Source organism: Trematomus bernacchii, unplaced genomic scaffold (assembly GCF_902827165.1).
Source record: "Trematomus bernacchii unplaced genomic scaffold, fTreBer1.1, whole genome shotgun sequence".
Lineage (NCBI taxonomy): Eukaryota > Metazoa > Chordata > Actinopteri > Perciformes > Nototheniidae > Trematomus > Trematomus bernacchii.
This window is the reverse complement of record NW_022987429.1, coordinates 2,965,280-2,985,764: the sequence shown is the minus strand read 5'-3', so window position 1 is coordinate 2,985,764 and position 20,485 is coordinate 2,965,280. Positions and strand designations below refer to the sequence as shown.

Below are 20,485 nucleotides of genomic sequence, written 5' to 3'. Positions count from 1 at the left end.
AGTCTTTCATTTTCCCCTTGCCAGTTCTCTGTCCTTGAGCTGTGAGGAAACATTTAACTGCTTGAAGATGCAACCTTGTTGAATAAATGTGATTTTCACACATTTGTTTCTTTTCACTGAGAAGTTATTTTCCACTCAATGCATTCAGCAAGCTTATATCGATCTCCTTTATGCTCTGAAACGAGGTTTCAACACCTAATCTTGTATCACGCATTTTTTCACAATATACAATTTATTACATTTGCTTCCTGTGCCTGTAAAAATCACTTAGCCGCAGTCCCTCTCTTTACCACCGGCAAATGTTGTTATTGTGTGCGTCTCCCGCTGTGACAGCAACATTCAGCCAAATTGTTTGGAATGATTCCCTTAAATCTTAAAGGAGGACACACAGTATCTCCATCGCCTCCCCGGGGTCTCTCCCTCTCATAGACTTTGATGTTTTTAAGACATAAATCCTCTGCCGCTTCTCCATTCATCCCCAAGCTGTGTCAAGCAGCGCTCTGTTGCCATTTGAGTTCCTTCATTTCTTTGTGGCATGTCTCCCAAAATTGGCACTGGGAGAATTTGGGCCTGGTGTGAGTTTGTTGATTGCGACGCTTTATGACTTGTTAATGTGTTGGGAGGCTGAGCGGCTTGGAGTGGTTTCTTAATGGGAGCTAATCAAAGCGGTGGGAAGCAGGGAGCGGGAGGGAGGAAAGAGACAGATAACAGGAGCAAGATGGAGAGGGAGCTGCATGCTTCCACTGCTCAGTTTCCAGTTTATTAGGTGGTTAAAACTAATGCAGACTAATACAACAGTCCTGCAATAAATCCCTACATTCATGAATTGTATACTCCATTTGTTTTTAAGAGGTGTTGATTAAACTGTGTGCTCGTTTTTGCAGGCTGCAGTTTGTGGTGCATTATACTGAGAGGTGTTTCTATAATTGTGTCCACCCGATTTATATCAATGACGATGGGCTGCGTTACAGAAATGCCTCCCTGCATGAAGACACAAACAAATGTGTCACGCTATAAAGGATGGAGCATAATACAAATCGTTTTCAACCTCAGTCATATAAATACTTGGGTGTAATAATAGACCAGCTGTAGCCTACTGTCCTGGAAAGGCCACATTGAATATATCTGCAAAAAAACAATACAAAATAATTGATTTTCTGCACCGGATTAGGTTTTTTGGGGTGATGGTATATTGTACATATACCCATCATGGTATATATTGTACGAAGAGGAATTGGGCGAACATGTGAATTTATTTTCGAGATCTGACCAATAGTGTTGTGTTTATTATAAATCTGAGAAAAAAAGTCAGAACTCAGAATTCTGACTTTTTTCAGAATGTGTGGCCCTAATTCTCTTACGTACAATTGCAATACTACATGGTGTTTTCTCCACCTTTATAAGAGTCAAAACTGCTCTACCAATTGTAAATCTGCTCAGAGATTGTTATTTAACCTTTTAAGAAACTTTATGAACAGCAAATTTGAATTGCTACCATTAAATCAGACATAAATGGTCCCCAGTTCAATACGGTTAGACAGAAGCACTCTTTTGTGCAGCCTACAATTAAATACAGACTACATTAGAGTGTCTTGAACAAATTGCCCTCAGTGATTGTAATGATATGTTTAATATCTGTTCTCTTGCGTCTAAAACATTTGTACTTGTTCACATCGCAGATGGAGCTGCTTTAATGCAAGACCAAAATGTCTTTATAAATATTTATATTGTGTTGTATCGTTATTTTCCAATGATTTCCTCTTTTGTTTTGTGAATAAATGAGCTACCCATACTGAAATAAATTCTCTTCATGTTGCCTGACAAGAAATGTGTCTTGTTTCCCTTCTGGATGAAGATTTAGCACTTCACATTAGCTCTAACAACAGTTTGAAATATGAATGCATGATCGCCCTGCAGGGAAAATAATAAACACACTATTCTTCCTCTTTCCTCAGCCAACACTAGATGTCCCTCTGAGCATTTGATATAACCGAGACAGCTCCAGCTCTGGGCCTTTCACTCACAAAAGCATAATTTAGATAATAAACATGCATTTTATTAAGCCTTCAGGAAGAGATGTAAATGAAACGATACACAGAGAAGCAAGCGTCCAGACATTGCTAAAGGGAACTCAAATATCCAGCTAAATGCAGGAGTGCAAAAGAGTACATCTTGTAGAGAAAGTATGAGCTCTGAAAACAAAACCCTGTGTATTGTGGGTCAGTTGATCCAGACAGAGGATTACACGGTGAAGCTTGAGGGGTGTAATGTCTCAGATCTCACATCAGCTCGCCCTAAAGTGGATTATGAAACTGATATTGGTGTCAGGCGTTTACTGCTCGGCGAGAGATGGGAGAAGAAAAAAAAGGTGGCCGGGGTAATCTGCTGGTAGACAGAGGAAGAGACGTCGATGGCTGATGTGGGATAAACGTACAGCTCGCCTGGAGTTAGACTTAAGATCAGCGTGGTGAAGCAAACACTGTGATAGTGTGATACTGTAGAGGCTGCTGTGAGGAAGAAAGGTTTTCAGATGAGGGTGAAAGCTGTGATTACAGAGAGATTGCAGGTTAAATCCCAGGGAATCACCGGCGTCTGTGCAGGTGGTTTATTGAGGTTTTACTTTCATGGGTGTGAGGAAACAATCAAGATGGAGTTGGGGAAAAAATCAAGAGCGGGATTGAAACATCTGTGCAGGGACTTTGGGCTGGAAGGAGGAAGGAGATTGTGCTGAAAAGGTGCCAGATGACGTTCCCTTTTGACTTCATGGTAGTTAATTAAGTCCAAAAGCATTAACATCACATCCCCTGCATGTCCACATAGCTCCATCTTCTATAAAGTGCTCATATTCATTCATGTTTTTTACAAAAGTGTTAATAATGGTCTATAGTTTCTTTATTTAATAACAGCTCAAAAGTGTATTCAATGTTTATTCTCTCTGTAGTGTGTATACACATACATAATATATACTACACTTTATCTTTCTTATACGTCATAATTGAATACTTGAATATTATACACAACACACATATATCTCTCATTGTCTTAGTACTTGTACTGCAACGACAATAAAGTTGGAACTAATGTAATCTGATTTAAATCTTACGATACGATACGATACGATATACTTTATTGTCCCCGTAAGGAAATTTGTTCTGGACTGCGTCCTGCAGTTCCGCATACATGTACATATACAAACATAGTAGACATTAAGAGACATACACATATCATCAGTCATACACCGTTTGAACAAACACAATACACAGACGCACATACTGACAATGGCGACCTATTGCACAACCCTCATGGCCAACATTTTAAAAGTACATTTCATTACATTTGACTACATTTCATTTCATGTGAATGCTAAGAAGCTTAATGGACATAGGTAGGAATGAGTGCTTATAGTGGTTCAGCCTGCTCTTGGGAACACTGAATCTTCTACCAGAAAGTAGGAGCTGGAATTCTGGGTGGAGTATGTGGGTGGGATCAGACACCAATTTTCTTTTGCCTGTCTGATAATGGACTGCTCGTATATGTTTTGAAGAGATGGGTGTTTTTTAACCCCCATCATTTTCATAGCAGTCTGTAGCAGGCGAGCGATCTGTGACTTTGACTGCACTGTCAAGTTACCATACCAGGCAGTTATGCTCTCCAACACTGCATGATAGAACAGAAACATGAACTTCTGGTCGACTCGGATTTAAATCTTCTGATGAACTTAGACACATTTCACCATCAAGTTTCATCAGTTTCATTAGCATATTCCTCCCATCAGTTTTTTTCATTTGCAACACTACATCTTGGTTGATGAGGCTACTTTAGTTTGTAATGACTAGGTGATAAAAGAAATGCTTGCTTTGATTACAGTTTGCTCATAGATAAACTTGAATGTGTTGGTGGAATTATGTTACACTTCAGTAAAGGAGGCATTGAGACGTTAAAACTGAGATTGTGTGTTCAGAAGAGATATCATTATAAGAAATGTGGCAATAAAAGCAACGTTTTCTGCTCAGTCCCACAATAAGGATTCTTGGAGAAAACATTATCGCAAGAAATGTCACCATACGTCTACGGTCTTCTTCTATACATCTTAGAATCGATTCGGAACGAAAAGCCACTACATTTTTATGTGCAGTCTTTTCAAACCATTGGTAAGAATGCATTCCAGTATATGGCTGTTCCAGGGACATTTAGCACTTAGGAGAAGACATAAATACAGTCTCTGCTGCAGAAGCAACAAACTGCAAGAATCAAATCTAGTAATATGAATTTTACCAAGCGAAGGACGCAAAGGGCTAAGGTTTTTTCGACTGATAAAACAAGATTTAATTTGAACTTTTGATGTTCTGTTCACAGTCAGAAACCGTAACAAGATAACGCCCTGGAATCTGACTGAGGTTTGACATTTACAGCCAAATATCACCCAAAAACAGCTTTGTAGATTCAGGTGTCTGCTGTTTCAGATTGCTTGCTGCCAGATGCCAGAACAATGATAAGCCAAAAAATAAGCACTATTTAAAAAAGGCATATAATGCTCATTTTCAGATTCATATTTGTATTTTTGGCCTCTGACATGTTTCCATTCTATAATGTTCAAACAGCTCTTTATTTTTCTCATACTGCCTGTGCTGCAGCATCTCTTTTCACCCTCTGTCTGAAACCAGAGCCCAGTCTGCTCTGATTGGTTAGCTGGCCAGCTTTGTTGTAGTCAACCGCTTAGCGATGTCCCGCCCTTTAGACTATCACTACATGTGTAGGGTGGCCAATAGAAGCACGAGTGTCACATAGTGATGTCACCATGTTACGGAAGTAAACAAAGGGGTCCAATTGAGGGCGTTGCAGGCAGGGGGGCAGTGCCTTGGAGAGAAACTCCCTCTGGAGGTGGTGCTTTAACGAAAACTTTGGGGATGTGCACCACTAAAGCAGAATGTCACCTGACATACAAATGCCCTTTATAACATATCTTAAGGGTATCATTTGGTCTCAATCTAATTTTAAGACCTTTTACAGTTTAAATGTTGCATAAATTAAATCAGGGGCCATATCCCAGCTAAGAAAACTGCTCACTCTGCACAGAGAGTGGAGGATTTGAGGATTAATGGGTGCGGTGCAGACTGTTTTTTTGCCCAATGGGCCTCCTATAAGGTTAATCCAGCCATACGCCAGGTGTAAGTTTTCATCCAAAGAGCAAGTCTGCATATTTCAAGGTGCGAAAGGACAGAAATTGGGAATTAAAAAGCCATGGTGGAAAAAAGTACTCAGACCCCTTTAAAATATCTAATACAACAACAAACATTTTTTTTTCAAAAGTCCTGCAAAAACACAAAAGTAGCCTATTAAAGGTGGGGTAGAATTTGAAAATACACAACCGGAAAAAATCTGCCACTTCCTTGCAGAGCCCCTCCTCCAACACACACGAACGTGCACATGACCAATGAGGGCACGAGATAAGTTTGTGCACAGATGGAAGGCTGACAGGCAGGTAGCCCATCCAGTTATTTTAGCCGGGTCGGCTAAAATGATTGGTCGTGCTTTTTACAGTACTACGGCTTCCACAGATGACATTTTTTTATGGATTTTTTGTCAAAGCACTTAAAATATTCATTGCTATCGGGATGTTAAGAGCATTCCATGGAATATAACAAAAAGTGTATCTCGAGCCGGTTTCTCAAACTTACCTACCACACCTTTAATCAAATGTACTGGAAATATAAAAAGAATGTGATGATTTAACATGGCCCCTGTGAATAATATATAAACCTATATTATATTGTTGGAATGTAAATAGTGATGCATGAAGGTTTAGGTAATGTTGTAGCTGGTCAAAATGTGGGGCTTCGACAAACTGTGCATACATACAGTTAATACATCACAAGTTTCCAAAGCATCCCCAAGTTCATCACCAGTAATGTAGGTACATGACTCCAATCATCATGATATTTGGCCGAGTTCTGTTTTAAAAAAGACAAAGCATGGAAACAACTCTCAGTCAGCGACCAACAGAAGAGCTTTTTTACATCCTTCCTACAAAGAGAGATCAAGCGTCCTGTTTGTAATGGACTTAAATCATTCGCCTGGTGTTTAGTCACTCAAATAGAAACATCATCAACTCGACCTCAGATCGTTTCTCTCCCGAAAGAAAAAGCAAATTAAACGAGCCCTGTCAGCACTTCTGTTGCTTGTTTTGTTTTTGAGCAAGTAACAGAAGTAAGTTATTTAGGGTTCCCTCGCAGCTGAAGTACATCCAGACTGAACAGCAAGGGCTGCCATGTTCGCTTGCTCTGCATAATAAGATCTGATCACAATATGGACAGGAGGCAGGCATGCATATGAATCATAGATGTAAAGGCGTGATTGGATTGTTCATTAGCTGCGCAGGAAATCTAAATTCATTGCACTGCGTGATGAAAACCAGGTCTTCAGGTCATGATGAATAACCTGCCAAATCAAATCTAATTGACAAAAATCCAGATTTTAAATGATAATCTAAACCAGGGGTGTCAAACTCAAATGCACAGTGGACAAAAATTTAAAAATCGGTACTCGTCGAGGGCCGGACTGGTTCAATGTTTATTGCAAAACGTATTGAAATGAACTTATTGCACATATTAAACCTGGAACTAACAAAGCTTAAATTATTGCCTATAAAAACATTAAATAATCAGTTGCATTCATTTCTTATGGCTCTATCTGCAGCTTTTCCAGAGTCATTTCTTATGATTACATTTCTCCACAGGCCAACAACAGCTTCAAAAAAACTATTTCCCTCAAAGTAAAAACCAAACATGCCCTGTTGTCGCAGAAAGAAAGTGCAGAAGGAAACATCCATGTAAACTCAGTGTGCTGCTCTGTGATGCCAGATACTTGGCATCTCATCTTGGGTGCAAGTTCATCAATGTTTGGGCTCAGGCTCTGAGCTGAGGAGACCCTCAGGATTGAGTGAAAGTGTGCGTGCAATATACCGGCGGGCCAGATCTAATAGTAATTAAACATTATCCTGCGGGCTGAAATTAAATCCACCAAGGGCCTGATTTGGCCCCCGGGCCTTGAGTTTGACACATGTGATCTAAAGGCTTTAAATATGACTCAAAAATGTGTTTTTAATTTGTCATATGTCCGTGTTTCAATCTTCTTACGTTTTTAAGCTTACTTTTTGTCATGACCCTTATTCTGGCCGTCTCTTTTATGCTACAATCTCGAGACCCTGTCTTATGTTTCTTTTGCATCATAACTGTTTTTATTTCTGCAGTGTGTGTTGATTTGGGAGACTTGCTGCATTTCATATTTGCTGTTATTAAGAGTAATGATTTAGTATATCTCTGAGGTTGTTTGTGTGGCATCTTGGGGGCATTTACTTTTGGATTATATGGGTTTATACACACTGCACTAACTAGGGAGAGGTGATTATAGCGAGTATTAAAGGGATCTATGCGATTGCATTGTATTAGCCTAACATTTGTCTTTTACTGTTTGTGTAGTGGTATATATTTATAACTGTGACTTCTTCTGTTCTCCTCTGTTTATAGAGAACGCTTTTCCAGTTGAAATGCAAGTATTTACAATATTGCCCAAACTTTGTTTCCGATCTAATTTCAAGTAACATTTTGTTTTACTTTCTGCCAAGGATCTCATTCTTGACCTGCTTTAAATCTGGACCATGTCTCTTTACGTCAAATAACTGTTTTTCATCCTGCGAATCACTTTACTTTGCTTCCACATCCTTTGGGAAACAATGCTCGGCTAAGAAGCACTTCAAAAGGCTACGCTGTAGTATCTACGAGAAAGTTTTGATCAGTAACTCCTCACCCTCTGGGATAAGTGTTTGGCGAGAGTAGAAGGTGTTGAGATGTTTACGAAACACTTTCAAATGTGTCTGCGATTATAATGATGTCCAGGAGTAATTGAATATGCAAGAATAATCATCCTTCTTATAAGAAGCATGCAAACTGTCTGCTTGTTTCCCTTTATAGCACTCACGGCCTAATTAGGATACGTATTAAATCTGTTGTGCACAGATTCATTTCGCTATGAATGCTGGCCTGACGCCTTTGGCAAGGTGCCATGATTTGAGTGTGTAGCAAACACTGGCCACAAACAAAAGCAGAGGTGGCCTGGAAGCAGCGTGGTGGCATGTCCGACTTCTTGGGCTGTTTGTGTTTCAAGCTTCTGCTTTAGGAGAAATGTTTTCCCTCTGACCTCGGCGAGCCAGACACAAAAGCTTTCAGTCAAAGTGGCGTGACTGCTGCATTATGAATGTTCCCGCAGAGTTTTCCATCAGCCCTGACTCAGCAAAGACTTTCACTCTTTTCTCAAAGTATCACTCTGTGCATAAGTGACTGGAGCTGAAACCAGGCGTGAGGGAGGTCTGCTGAAAGCATTGGAGAGCACTGAATCATGGCGGCCTGGAAACAGAAAGCTGGAATTACATTTAGGGATTCATCTGACTTAATGTCCACTGTCAGCGTTAGTGATGTGCACTCAACTTCTTTCACAGTGTTACTTTGAGGGGATGTAACTGCATCAGACCTTTGGACTTTTTAAACTTTTTGCATAATATGGTGTCCGTTACTCTGTTACCCTCTGCTAAATAGTTTGACCTGACATCCAGTCGCATAACGATGACTGTGCAACGATAGCCAGAATCTCAATCTGCCGACAAAACTCTCACATGTTTAGCTTTCAGACGAAGATCTGCAACACCACAGCTGCTTTAATTCACAGAGTTCGAATGGAAAGCCTCAGCTCGGGAAGATGGGTCCAAACTAATGTCACCTTGTTTGAGTCAAGGCCTGCAGAATGGAGAGTAGGAGTCGTATGCTGAGTCCTAATGCAGCAGTCTGAGTGAATGTGCATCCAGGTGACATTGCAATGTAGAGCCGTGCACGACACCCCTAAAGTTGAACACATAATGGGGTGCAAAACTGGTCATATATCACATCTGTGCGAGCGCGCCTCTGCTGAAGCTCAATTTGTCACAATCTATTACAGTCTCCACCACACACACACACACACACACACACACACACACACACACACACACACAAACTGATTATTTTCACTGCCAGGCTTCTGTGTAAATGCACACAAAAGCCGGTTTACACATGCATATAACTGAATTCAATCCCACACACATACATAAATGGACTTTCTACCACTCCATTTTGTGCAGACTTCCAAACCAACACACACACACACACACACACACACACACACACACACACACACACACACACACACACACACACACACACACACACACACACCCACAAACTATTGTATCATCCAATTCATAAGCCTGCACACATTACACAGAGAAACACACACTAAATGAGTTCCCTGCTTGAATAACAAACCACTACAACATGCTACAGAGAGAATTCCTTCCCTCTCTTCCTTATTTAACATGCAGGGCATTAATTGTCTGCATGATAAATCACAGCCATTTCAGCAGCACCCATGTGACATGCACACTCGGGTTGTTTATAAGCACAGATGTGAAAACATAATCTCTGGATTCGCAGGGAGAATGTCAAGGGAGGGCCGCCTCTTATTCGCCTTAATGAATCATGCTATAACTTCATTTTGCAGGAGCAACCACACAGTGTGCATGCTGTATGTGGTGGATGAGCGGGAGCACGTGCTTCATGTTTGATTATGGTGATGCGTCTCCGGCAGGATATTTACACATGATGCACAACGCTCATGACATGCTTTCCAGGATTTACATGAAAGCGTGTTGTCATTTAATTTGGGCAACAGCTCTTGTGATAAATTGTCATTATAGTATACATGACACATTACAGCTATTTAATTAATGTTACACTTTGACATCTTGTCTGGAGTAGAAAGGAATCATGCTTCCTATAAAATAAGATGTATTGATTTCAAGGGCTGAAAATATACTTTTAGATTGAAATAGGTACAGTACACAACCTAAATATGGATAGAATAGAAAATAAAAGACTAAAGGAGAACATTTGGAGACAACAATTGCAAGGTAAAGTGACAATGGGGCAGCAGTGGTTCAGTGGGGCGGCAGTGGTTCATTCTGTAGGGGATTGGACTTTTGTTCCGATCGGACAAAAAAATACAGAGTGTGGACTGGTACTGGAGAGGAGCCAGTTCACCTCCTGGGCCACTGCCGAAGTGCCCTTGAGCAAGGCACCTAACCCCCAACTGCTCACTGGTGCCGGCTAGACTGGCTGCCTCCGCTCTGACCTCTCAACTGCATGTGCATGTGTGCATATAACTGTGTGTGTATTTGTATATGTATGTGCATGCTGTAAAAAGTGTGTACTGTGTGTACTGTATGTACCTGATCTGATCCCACCCACATACTCCAACCAGAATTCCAGCTCCTACCTTCTGGTAGAAGATTCAGGGTTCCCAAGAGCAGGCTGAACCGCTATAAGCACTCATTCCTACCTATGTCCATTAAGCTTCTTAACATTCACATGAAATGAAATGTAGTCAAATGTAATGAAATGTACTTTTTAAATGTTGGCCATGAGGGTTGTGCAATAGGTCGCCATTGTCAGTATGTGCGTCTGTGTATTGTGTTTGTTCAAACGGTGTATGACTGATGATATGTGTATGTCTCTTAATGTCCACTATGTTTGTATATGTACATGTATGCGGAACTGCAGGACGGAGTCCAGAACAAATGTCCTTACGGGGACAATAAAGTATATCGTATCGTATCGTACCTGTATTAAAAAAAACGCATGTGTGTGTACGACAGATTGGAAACTGAATTTCCACTCTGTCGTATAAAGGTCTTCTTCTTCAATAATGATATAAAGGTGGATGTAGGAAGAACAAGACGTCCACTAAAGCTGTTTCGGGGACAGACGAGGTGCCAAAGAAAGAAGACCTCAGCTAGGGAGATTGCTCTCTAGGTCAATGCACGACAATAACGCTGCTTATCACAGCAATGCAGAACACACTTAGATCAACTGAGCTCTTTCAACAAGTGAATAAAGACACTCTCAGTCACTATCAACGCTTTGAACAAGTAAATAGCTGGATAAAATACTGTCTCTGAAAAGACAGGAAGCTGCCTCCTCCTGTCCTTGCCTCAGGTCATGTCAAGTTCAGGTTCACTGGTAAACATGACATATTCACCAGAAAACAGCACCATCGGTTGGATGCTCAAATGCTTACAGTAAAATGAAATGTTTGACCTTTGTGGAAAATATGGTCTGTCCTCTCCATAAGCAAGTGAAAAAGGGCAGTGACAGAATCTTGGTTAAGAGGTGTTCGAGTATACAAAGCATAGTATAGTAGTGGATACCTTCTTCATCAAATTACAATACAGCAAGGGCGACCTGTAGAATAATGTATAATCTGATGGCTTCAAGTGTGAATGGTGAATGGGAAAAGGTTTGAATAGAAACTAGATGAAACAATGGGCGAAACAGAAATAAATACATGAATAAGTAATGATAAAATGCAGCTACATTGGCACAAGACACATACAACTTTTGATGCAAATGTAGCACAAAGTCATGCGTCATAAACAGCTATTTTAGGCCGTTCTTAAAGGGGGCTATGATTGTTAAAGTATGTTCACATGCACTTTGTTATAATTATTATTATGAAAAAGAAAAAGGAATCTGACATGTTCAATAAATGGGAAAAAACGAATAAATGGTTTGTTTTCAGAATCTGGTGTAGAGGACAGGCTTTGTTTGAGGTAATACGATTTGACTCAATAAGTTTCTATTTTTATTGCGTTCCATTCTATGATTTAAGGTAAATGTCCTTCTGGTTGGTTCTTTATAACAAAAAGTTGGATGTTTTTGTTCAATTTTATTTGAAGAGCCTTTGATGATAATAGGAAGTCTTTATTTGCAATTGAAAGAGGGTGAACAAAAAGTACATGTTCTCAAGGTAGTTGTACTTGAGAACTATTTTCAAGTACTTTGTATTTCTATATTATGTTTTTCATTTTAAACTCACTGCTCTCTATTAGATATTTTTGACAAATGTTGTTTCTTTACAGATTCAATTTACATTAATAATAAAATAATATTCTAAAATATAATTCATGTTTTATCATTTTATCATTATAATTGTTTTATATTATTTGTGTATTTACTCCATTTAAAATATTTGACAGATTTTTTTACTTCACAGATTATTATTTTTACGCACAAATATGGTCTTATTCTTTATATTTGATGTGTCTTTTGTCTTGGTCTGGGCACTGCTTTTGTCCTATCTTGGATTTATATGTTTTCTTGCTTGCACTTTGCCTTGTGATCGTGTTGTGAATCTGTTCTATTTAAGAACAATCAATAAAAAAAAGAAATATTGATTTTTAGCTGTCAGTCTCACTCGTGATGACCCCCTGGAGGTCATACAGTAACAGTACAGTGTGGTACGGTACTCCTGAATAAAACAGTGCATACAGCACCTTTTTATTCAACAGTAAAGCATGTATGTGCAAGTGTGTGTGTGCAATAATAAAACTCTCTTTCCTCCCCCTCGCAATTGATATTTCATTTATATCCTATCCTATGTGTCCTTCATTCTGCTGCTGTAGTATATTGGTTTATCCAGAATATTTGATGTTGTGTATTATTTGTAATATATGTCGTTTTAAACTGTATGTATATATTTGCTGTTTATGTTTATTTTAATTGTATAATGTTCATACTTTATACCACCTTTTAAATCGTTGTGCTAAATGTTGTTTTCATATTTGTAATTAAACTGTGTATCTTTCTTGTTTTATTTGAGTCTCTTTGAGCACCTGATAAAGCGCTTGGAAATAAAAATGTATTTATTATTATTATTATTATTATTTTAATACTTGAACACAATGCTGTTACAAAATAATTTCCAAATTTAGCATGAATTATCCATCTATCTATCTATCTATCTATCTATCTATCTATCTATCTATCTATCTATCTATCTATCTATCTATCTATCTATCTATCTATCTATCTATCTATCTATCTATCTATCTATCTATCTATCTATCTATCTATCTATCTATCATTTTAGTGAAGTGCAGTTTGGCTCTGGTACATAAACGCCTCACATTCCGGGTGTCAGTCTACCCTGGTTTGGTTGTTTCTACTGCCTACTACGGGACGTTTGTGATTGGTTCTCTCCTCCCTCTGCCCCTCCTTCTCCCCTCGTATGTAAATCCGGTCGGGACTGAGCCGGTAGGTGAGGTTGGGGCTGGTGGCTCCTGCCTCGCGCACAAGAGACCCGAGCGTGGCCGAGGTGAGATCACTGCGCCTCCGGAGCTGTCCTCTGTGCCGGTGCTGAACTCCACATCGCCCTATTTCCCCTTCGTCCTCCTACATCGGCTCTGCTGTGCACTGGTGATATTTTTGGGACGGGATTAACAACCTTCTTTTTGGCTGTTTTTAGGTGCAAACTTCACCTCTCTAAAACACATCGGAGATTACACACAACCAGTCGTGGATTTGAAGGAGATTAATACTAGTTTGTGGGTCTTTTCACCTCTAAACTCGCTTGGATTATACTCCTGGATGGTTAACGTCAGGACACAAAGGTAAATACATGTTTTATTTGTTGTTGACTTTGTGTTTTAGATAGACGTCCCCCCTCTGGCTCGTTTAACCCTCATCATCTGCGAACTCTTCTCCAATAATCCGCCAGGTCACTCTCTTTAACTCAGGGAATATCTCGCAACCTCAGGCTTTTCAGTTTCTTGTCTCCAGGTCCCGTAGGCTCAAATCATTTTATATCAGGAGATGTGAAGTTCAGATTACTGTCACTTCCTTCCCACTGTAATACAATCAATGCGTTTGCAACGATTGGAGACACGCCACGATGCCCAGAGCTTTTAATTCATCCGCGTAGTACTTAGTGTGTTATTTTTTCCTTGCCACACTAATCCTTGAGTGACACCGTTAGCAGCAGAGGGATTATACTTTTGTTTTTCATCCTCAATTTTGCGCCTGACTCATTTGGCACTGTATTATAGGCTCCATCGCAAAAGGGGGTTGGACATTAATTGTGTTGTTTGATGCTTTGCGAATTACATTTAGGGTTTCTTTTTGGTGTTTTTATCGCCCCGATCGTGCAGCAGATGGAGTCAGAGCTATCGTAAAGCCAGATTAAGTTCTGCCATCGATACGACTCAGATTTACTGCCTGAAATCCTGCGAGGAGCTCTCTGTTGATGGATATAGAGCAGCCTTATCTGTAGGTCCGGGAACACATATTTTGCTGCCTATAAAAATCCTATAACTGAATTCCTATAGATATATTTTAAAAACACTTTATACAACAACACATCCGAGTATTAAAATCCCCCCAGAAACACTAACTGCAAGCTACAGAATGTAACTAAATACTTACATTTTACTCACATAAGTACTCATTTGAGGTGATTGTGCAACTGTTTAAAACACTTTAACATTTCAAAGCAATATCATTTGACATATTTAGTTCCGTGTTGCTTCACTATACCAATAATACTTTACTATACAAAAAAATCATGGGTTTATGCAAATAATGAGGCTTTTTTCACATTCATCTCACCATTAGTGGTTATTTGAGCTTTATATTGAAAATAATATGCAATTTATTCATTAATGTAATGAGTGTAACACTCACAAAGTCATTATTCTGCATTAAACGCTTTTACTTTTCACTTAAAGTACATTTCAAACATGGGATTTTTCCTTGTAATACAGTGTTTTTTATAGTGTATAAATGTAGTGCCTCCATCAATTAATGTAAGAATATATTATGGTGACTTTCATTATTCCAGATGTTAGTCTGCTGACAGCTTTATGTATTTACAGTAACAGGTAAAGGTGACAACAAGACAAAAAATGTGCTGGTTGTTCATTAAAACAAACACAGCAGTGCACTCTACATATTGTGTTTACTTGACTTTTTCATGATTAACCATGCACCAAAACACATCTGATGCCGCCAATATTAGTGTGGATCCTACAGAATCCGTGCAGTTTGAACGTTCAGTCGTCTGTGTGCTTTTTACAATCCAGTTTCAATCCATTTATTCCCACAATGCATTCACTTTATCCGTGAAAGCTCTTTGAAACCACAAAATATAATCTATTTCCAGTGGTGCATTGAATGAATGAGTGGGTCTGTTTTTCAAGGCTGCACTCCCTAATTGATTATGCACTTGAATACAAAACAGAGACTGAGTACTATATGATCAATATTTAAAGGGCCCATGTCATGATTTTCTGGTTATTACCGGTCCCCTTGTGTGTTATGAAGGTTTTTCTGCATGTAAACGGTCTGCAGAGTCACAAACCCTCAAAGTACACCCTGTAGTGAGTAAAACTCTAACACAGAAAAGACCTGTCTATGCTGCCCCAGAACGCCTCATTGGAGATTTCTCTTTTTCCATTGTTTGCTTCCTGGGTTCTGTGACGTGTGAACACCCAAATCAGCAACAAATGACCGGATTGGCCCAAATGGACCAATCCGCGGAGCACCTCACACACCAGGATCCCTTGGCTAACTAACAGGGAGTCCCCATTGACTTGCATAGAGCTCCCTGAACGCTGGTAATAGACGAGTTGGGATCGCGGAGAAATGCTCTCCGCAGACCCATTCTCACAGCGTTATAAACATTTTTCTTACTCAATATCAAGCCACACTTATTGTTTTTACTTCGGCTGTGAGTGTTTGTGTGTGCTCAGGATGAGTTTCGCTTGTTCTCGCTGTATCGCAGACCCGGAAACCTGTCCGCTCCTCGCAGCAGCTCGAAGCAGCGGCGAGCAGCAACGAGCCTCGCAACGAGCCTCGCAACGAGCCTCGCAACGTCCCGACCAATCAGAGCACACTGGGCTCACAGGGAGGGGGGGGCAGGAGCTCCAACAAGCCGTTTAGGACAGAGAGTGAATACCTGGTGAATACACATACTATACAGAGATGCTGTATGAGAAACCAATGTGAGTTTGGAAAATTGCACAATTTAAATATATTCTACTATACAATGGAAATATGATCAGTAGAAATGGCCATGACATGGGACCTTTAAGCTATAGATGCTATGTGATATATATATATATATATATATATATATATATATATATATATATATATATACTGTATGTATTGTGCAGAATATAGTGAGGATACTTGATAGTGGTGCTAGCCTCAATATATAACACATAAATATGATACTAAAGCACTAAGTTATTTTCAAGCTCACAAGGACAAAGCCAAACAACTGTTCACAATATTCTCACAGGGAAAACACTCTACCCACTAGAAAAAGCTTTTTTCCCACTTTCCCCCCCCCATCTCAGATCCAATTAAGCCATTTAACAACAGGTAGGAGATGGTGCCGGCTGAGCAGGTACCGGTGTTAATGGAGCTGCTCTGCTTTTCATTTCATTACAATGACTTTCTCGGAGCACCACGGGGAGGCAAAGGCTTTTCAGTCAATAATTCTTTTCACTAGAAAGAAGGAAATTAATGATGGGAAACTGATCAAAGCGTTTGAGATGTGAGAGGAAAACTACAAAGTGCCAGTGCAGCTGGTAGCAGGTGAAGGCAGATTGGAAGAATACGACAATAAGGCTGTATCTTTAGGAGGACACATGCACTGCCACTGAAAATAACACAGCTTTAGAGTATTGATGATGATCTCAGATGCCCTAACCTTTTAAATAGATGTACTTATCACCCTCAGAAAAGTGTTTATGATGATTCTTTAGAAGCATATTATACTTTTATGGCTTTCTGCACATATCTTAGATGCATCCACATTCAGCAGCTTCACTTTTCAATGCTAGGTCAGGTCCGAAAGGCTTTTCCATTCCTGGCCATTAATATTATGATCATGCATTAACACTTTTTTGGCTACCGTGCTATCTATTTAAAGATCCCGGTCGTTTCTACTCTGGCACTGAACAAAAAGGAGATGAAACCACGTTTGTATCTAATTAGTTTGTCGAGAGATGCACTTCACTCAGAATACAAAATCATGTTTTTACAGTAAAGTATAGGCAAATCGCAATAAAGAAACAAAACAAATCTATAATTAGATGACAAAAACAATTACAAATAATAGAAATAAAAAATCTCTACCCGGTATTCAACCCAGTGATATGCATCTAAGGGGGATAAGGATATATTATCTGTATGTCTTCCAGTCATACCACTTTGTTCAATTCATACAATTAATGCTTTATCAAAGGTCGTACAAACAGATGGCGTATTTTATGTACATAGCCATACCCTTGTTCATATATATACATACACACACATATACTCTTATACATATTTCCGCCTGTACGTACATTTGCAGACTTACAGTAAGCAGGTCAGCAGAACTGAACCCAACCAGTGTGCAGATGAAACCTCTGTAGCTGCTCTGTCTGCTACCTTCAGGATGCTTCAGGATCTAAAGAGTCCAATATGTTTAGGTGCTTTTCCATCACCATACCGCTACTGAACTCAATGTGAAGAAAATATAATGGAATAAGACGGCATGCCTTTCATCTATACGGTACATTATATAAGGCAGTATAATTGCATCTATTAAGTGAAAAGCACTTCAGAGGTCCTTGAAGATGGAGACTTAAAACACTTTCCACATTAGAAACTCAGATAGTGAATTCATCATATCATACTGTTGGAAAGCCAGGGATGCTGTTGACATTTAAATGTTAAGTTAACTTAAATAGAATATTGTTTTTCACATTGTCATCAATGTACTGGTAGACAGTATTTCCAGTCAAACCTGTAGACATTGAGTTTGGTAGATTAGTATCCAGAGTGTTTGGAATTAAGACATATTTCTGTTGATTGTATTGGTACCTTGAAAATGCCTGACATTACATTACATGTTACTTGTTAGACACTTTTATCCAAAGCGACTTACATACTCAATACTGTGGGCAATCCCCACAGGAGCAGTTTGGGGTGAAGTGTCTTGCCCAGGGACACAACGACATGCTGACTGCAGTGGGGTTTGAACCTGTGCCCCCCTGATCCGAACACCAACGCACTACTCCGCTACGCACACGCCTCCCTAACATGATATTTTTAATGGACCTCCTTTGTTTTGTCGTATTGGCAGGTATTTTGGCAATATAAATCTCAAGACTTGGCCACATAAAACCAAAACTAAATCACTGGAGCTGAGTGAAAACATAATTATTTTGTAAATTTGGTGAACCCAACCGTTAAAGGAATAGTTCAACCCTTTCCAAAATGCACCATCTTCTGAGAGTTAAATGAAGAGATCAATACTTCTCTCATATCCGTGCCCAGAGCCGGAAGGCGTTTAGCTGGAAACAGAAACTCTGGCTTTATTTCCACTTCTACGCAGCACCTCTGAATATCACTTACTGACATCTTATTTGTGTTACACAGAGATAAGTCTTGATATGAAGATGTTCGCTTACGTAAAATAACTGGCAATGTTTTGGCAACTTGCAGCCTCCGAATGTTTTTCTGGCAACCTCAAGGTGAGGACAGGTCACTGATCCAGCTGCTGCCAAGAAGCTGTTACAGCACAAAGACAACAAAATGCACACATTTTAATTTTCACATGCAAGTTAAGTAGGAAAACTCCCAGAGCGTTATCAGTCCTTTCATCTAACTTTAGCGAGAAGGTTAATAAGCACATTTCAGAAAACATCAAACTTTTTTCTATTATTCAATTATTATTTATTATTTGTTTCATTGAAATAACCAACCTTTGTTGACACTGAATTCTCCATAGTTGATTTTCTGAGGAAGAACTGATTCCACATTGACAGTCTTCTTTCTGTAACCATAACTCTAAGCGACCCATTGGCCACATTTCACAAGGTCACAGATCCCCTCCACTCAAAATGTGATTTTATGAATTATGTCACCCAAACTGACCTTGACTTGTTGTAACACTCAATTGAAGGCACGTCACTGAAAAGTTGTTTTTGACATTCCTCTGGCATTCAAAGAGACCCATGTCAAATTAGGTACAGTAGGTAACTCACATATTTGAAAGGAAATAGCTGAATGATATGCAGAAATATGAGCAGTCACAGAACGGATATGACCAAATAGAGCAGGAGTATTCTCTAGCAGGAAGAACGTTTTGTCTGCAGTGTGCAGTTCTTGGTATTAAACTGGACCCTGGTGCTTCCTTTCACTATCGATCATATAATCCCACTGGATATTATTGTATGTTTTACAGCCACAAATGCTGTGTCAGCTTTCCTCTTATGGAGAAAATACAACAGATGCCAAAACCCATTGTTCCGGAGCTAAACTAGCGCGAGCAATGGGGGAGAAATTAGGAAGTTCATGTGCTTTCAGACACATTTTAAAGTTATGTTATAGGTAAAACTCATTTTATATGAATTTCTAATCATAGCAGGGACATTTTACAAATTTGAAATCGTGTCTTGAGGCGGACTTTAAGGTTTGATGTTTTTATGTCTCAATAGCTCGGCCCCCACCCACCTCAACAATAACACTTCTTACTCTGCTTTCCCCTCTTCCGTCTCCCCTCTTCCCACTCTGAGCTAAGCTGTAACCGCTGCCAACTCCCATCTGTGTCTCTGTGTCTGTCTTTGTTGTTCCCTTCTCCAATATGTGCAATCTTTATTGTGCAGACCCACACACATTGAGATATGTTATCATGCTGCCATATTTAGGCGACACTACCCCCTGACATCCTTATGTCTGCTGGCAATGGTTTGTTTGATGAAGTGAAATCCAGTTTTTTCCTCAATTGGGCACGACGCATTTCTCTTTTCCATATGAGTGCATTGTCGGTTGTAGCATGCAGTCCAACAGAAAACCTCTCTGCAGTTACAGATGAGAACACTTATAATGCAATTTTGATTATTAGCAGGTGCTTAACTTGCTGTAATGATATATGAGAAAGTCTACTATGTGCAGTGAAGTCAGGCGTTTCCCCTGGATCACAGCCGATTTCTCCTTTCATTTCGCTCCCATGATCAATCTCAACGGTACGAGCCTCTGAGTCCTGACTTTTCAAACAGCTCTGGATTTCTGAAGCATGACCTCCTCCACTCCATGTCTTGATTGAACTCCGAGTGGATTGTTAAATTGTTATTGTCATAACCCATTTCAGAACAACGCTTTCGTGGCTACTTTGAAAGCCGAGGCCGGGTGAAATATTGAGACGGCTCTTTTTCTGTCTCAGTGCTCTTTGGCAGATGGTCAGACGATAATAGAAGTAGCAGAAACACTAAAGGGTCAACCGGCTCTAGGTTTCTGCACTAATCCTGTCAGTCTACTGCTGTCAAGTGTGGCTTGAGGAGTTGTACTATAAAATATGTCTCAGTTGGTAGGGTTGTTGGTTTCTGATATAGTACGGCTGTTGTTTGCTGTTTATTTGGAGTGTTTGACACTTTAGGAGGCGGGTGCTGGCCATGCGTTGCATTTTAATGGCAGGTCGCGGTTCAGTTTTCACTGCCGCTGTGGGCCAAGTGTGACGGCATTGTTCCCGGGCACAGTACAGTAGATCAGATCGGGCTGATTATGTA

At 39.8% G+C, this 20,485-nt stretch overlaps 1 protein-coding gene across 1 annotated transcript in view; it reads left to right on the top strand.

Annotated features, from left to right (window-relative positions):
• The first annotated feature begins 13,240 nt into the window (after positions 1 to 13,240).
• fstl5 (follistatin-like 5) overlaps positions 13,241 to 20,485 on the top strand; it is a 166,077-nt gene continuing 158,832 nt past the window's right edge. The window contains exon 1 of the mRNA XM_034140696.1: positions 13,241 to 13,534. Coding sequence (XP_033996587.1) covers positions 13,512 to 13,534 — 23 coding nt within the window. The 5' untranslated portion in view covers positions 13,241 to 13,511. The remainder of the gene's footprint in view (positions 13,535 to 20,485) is intronic.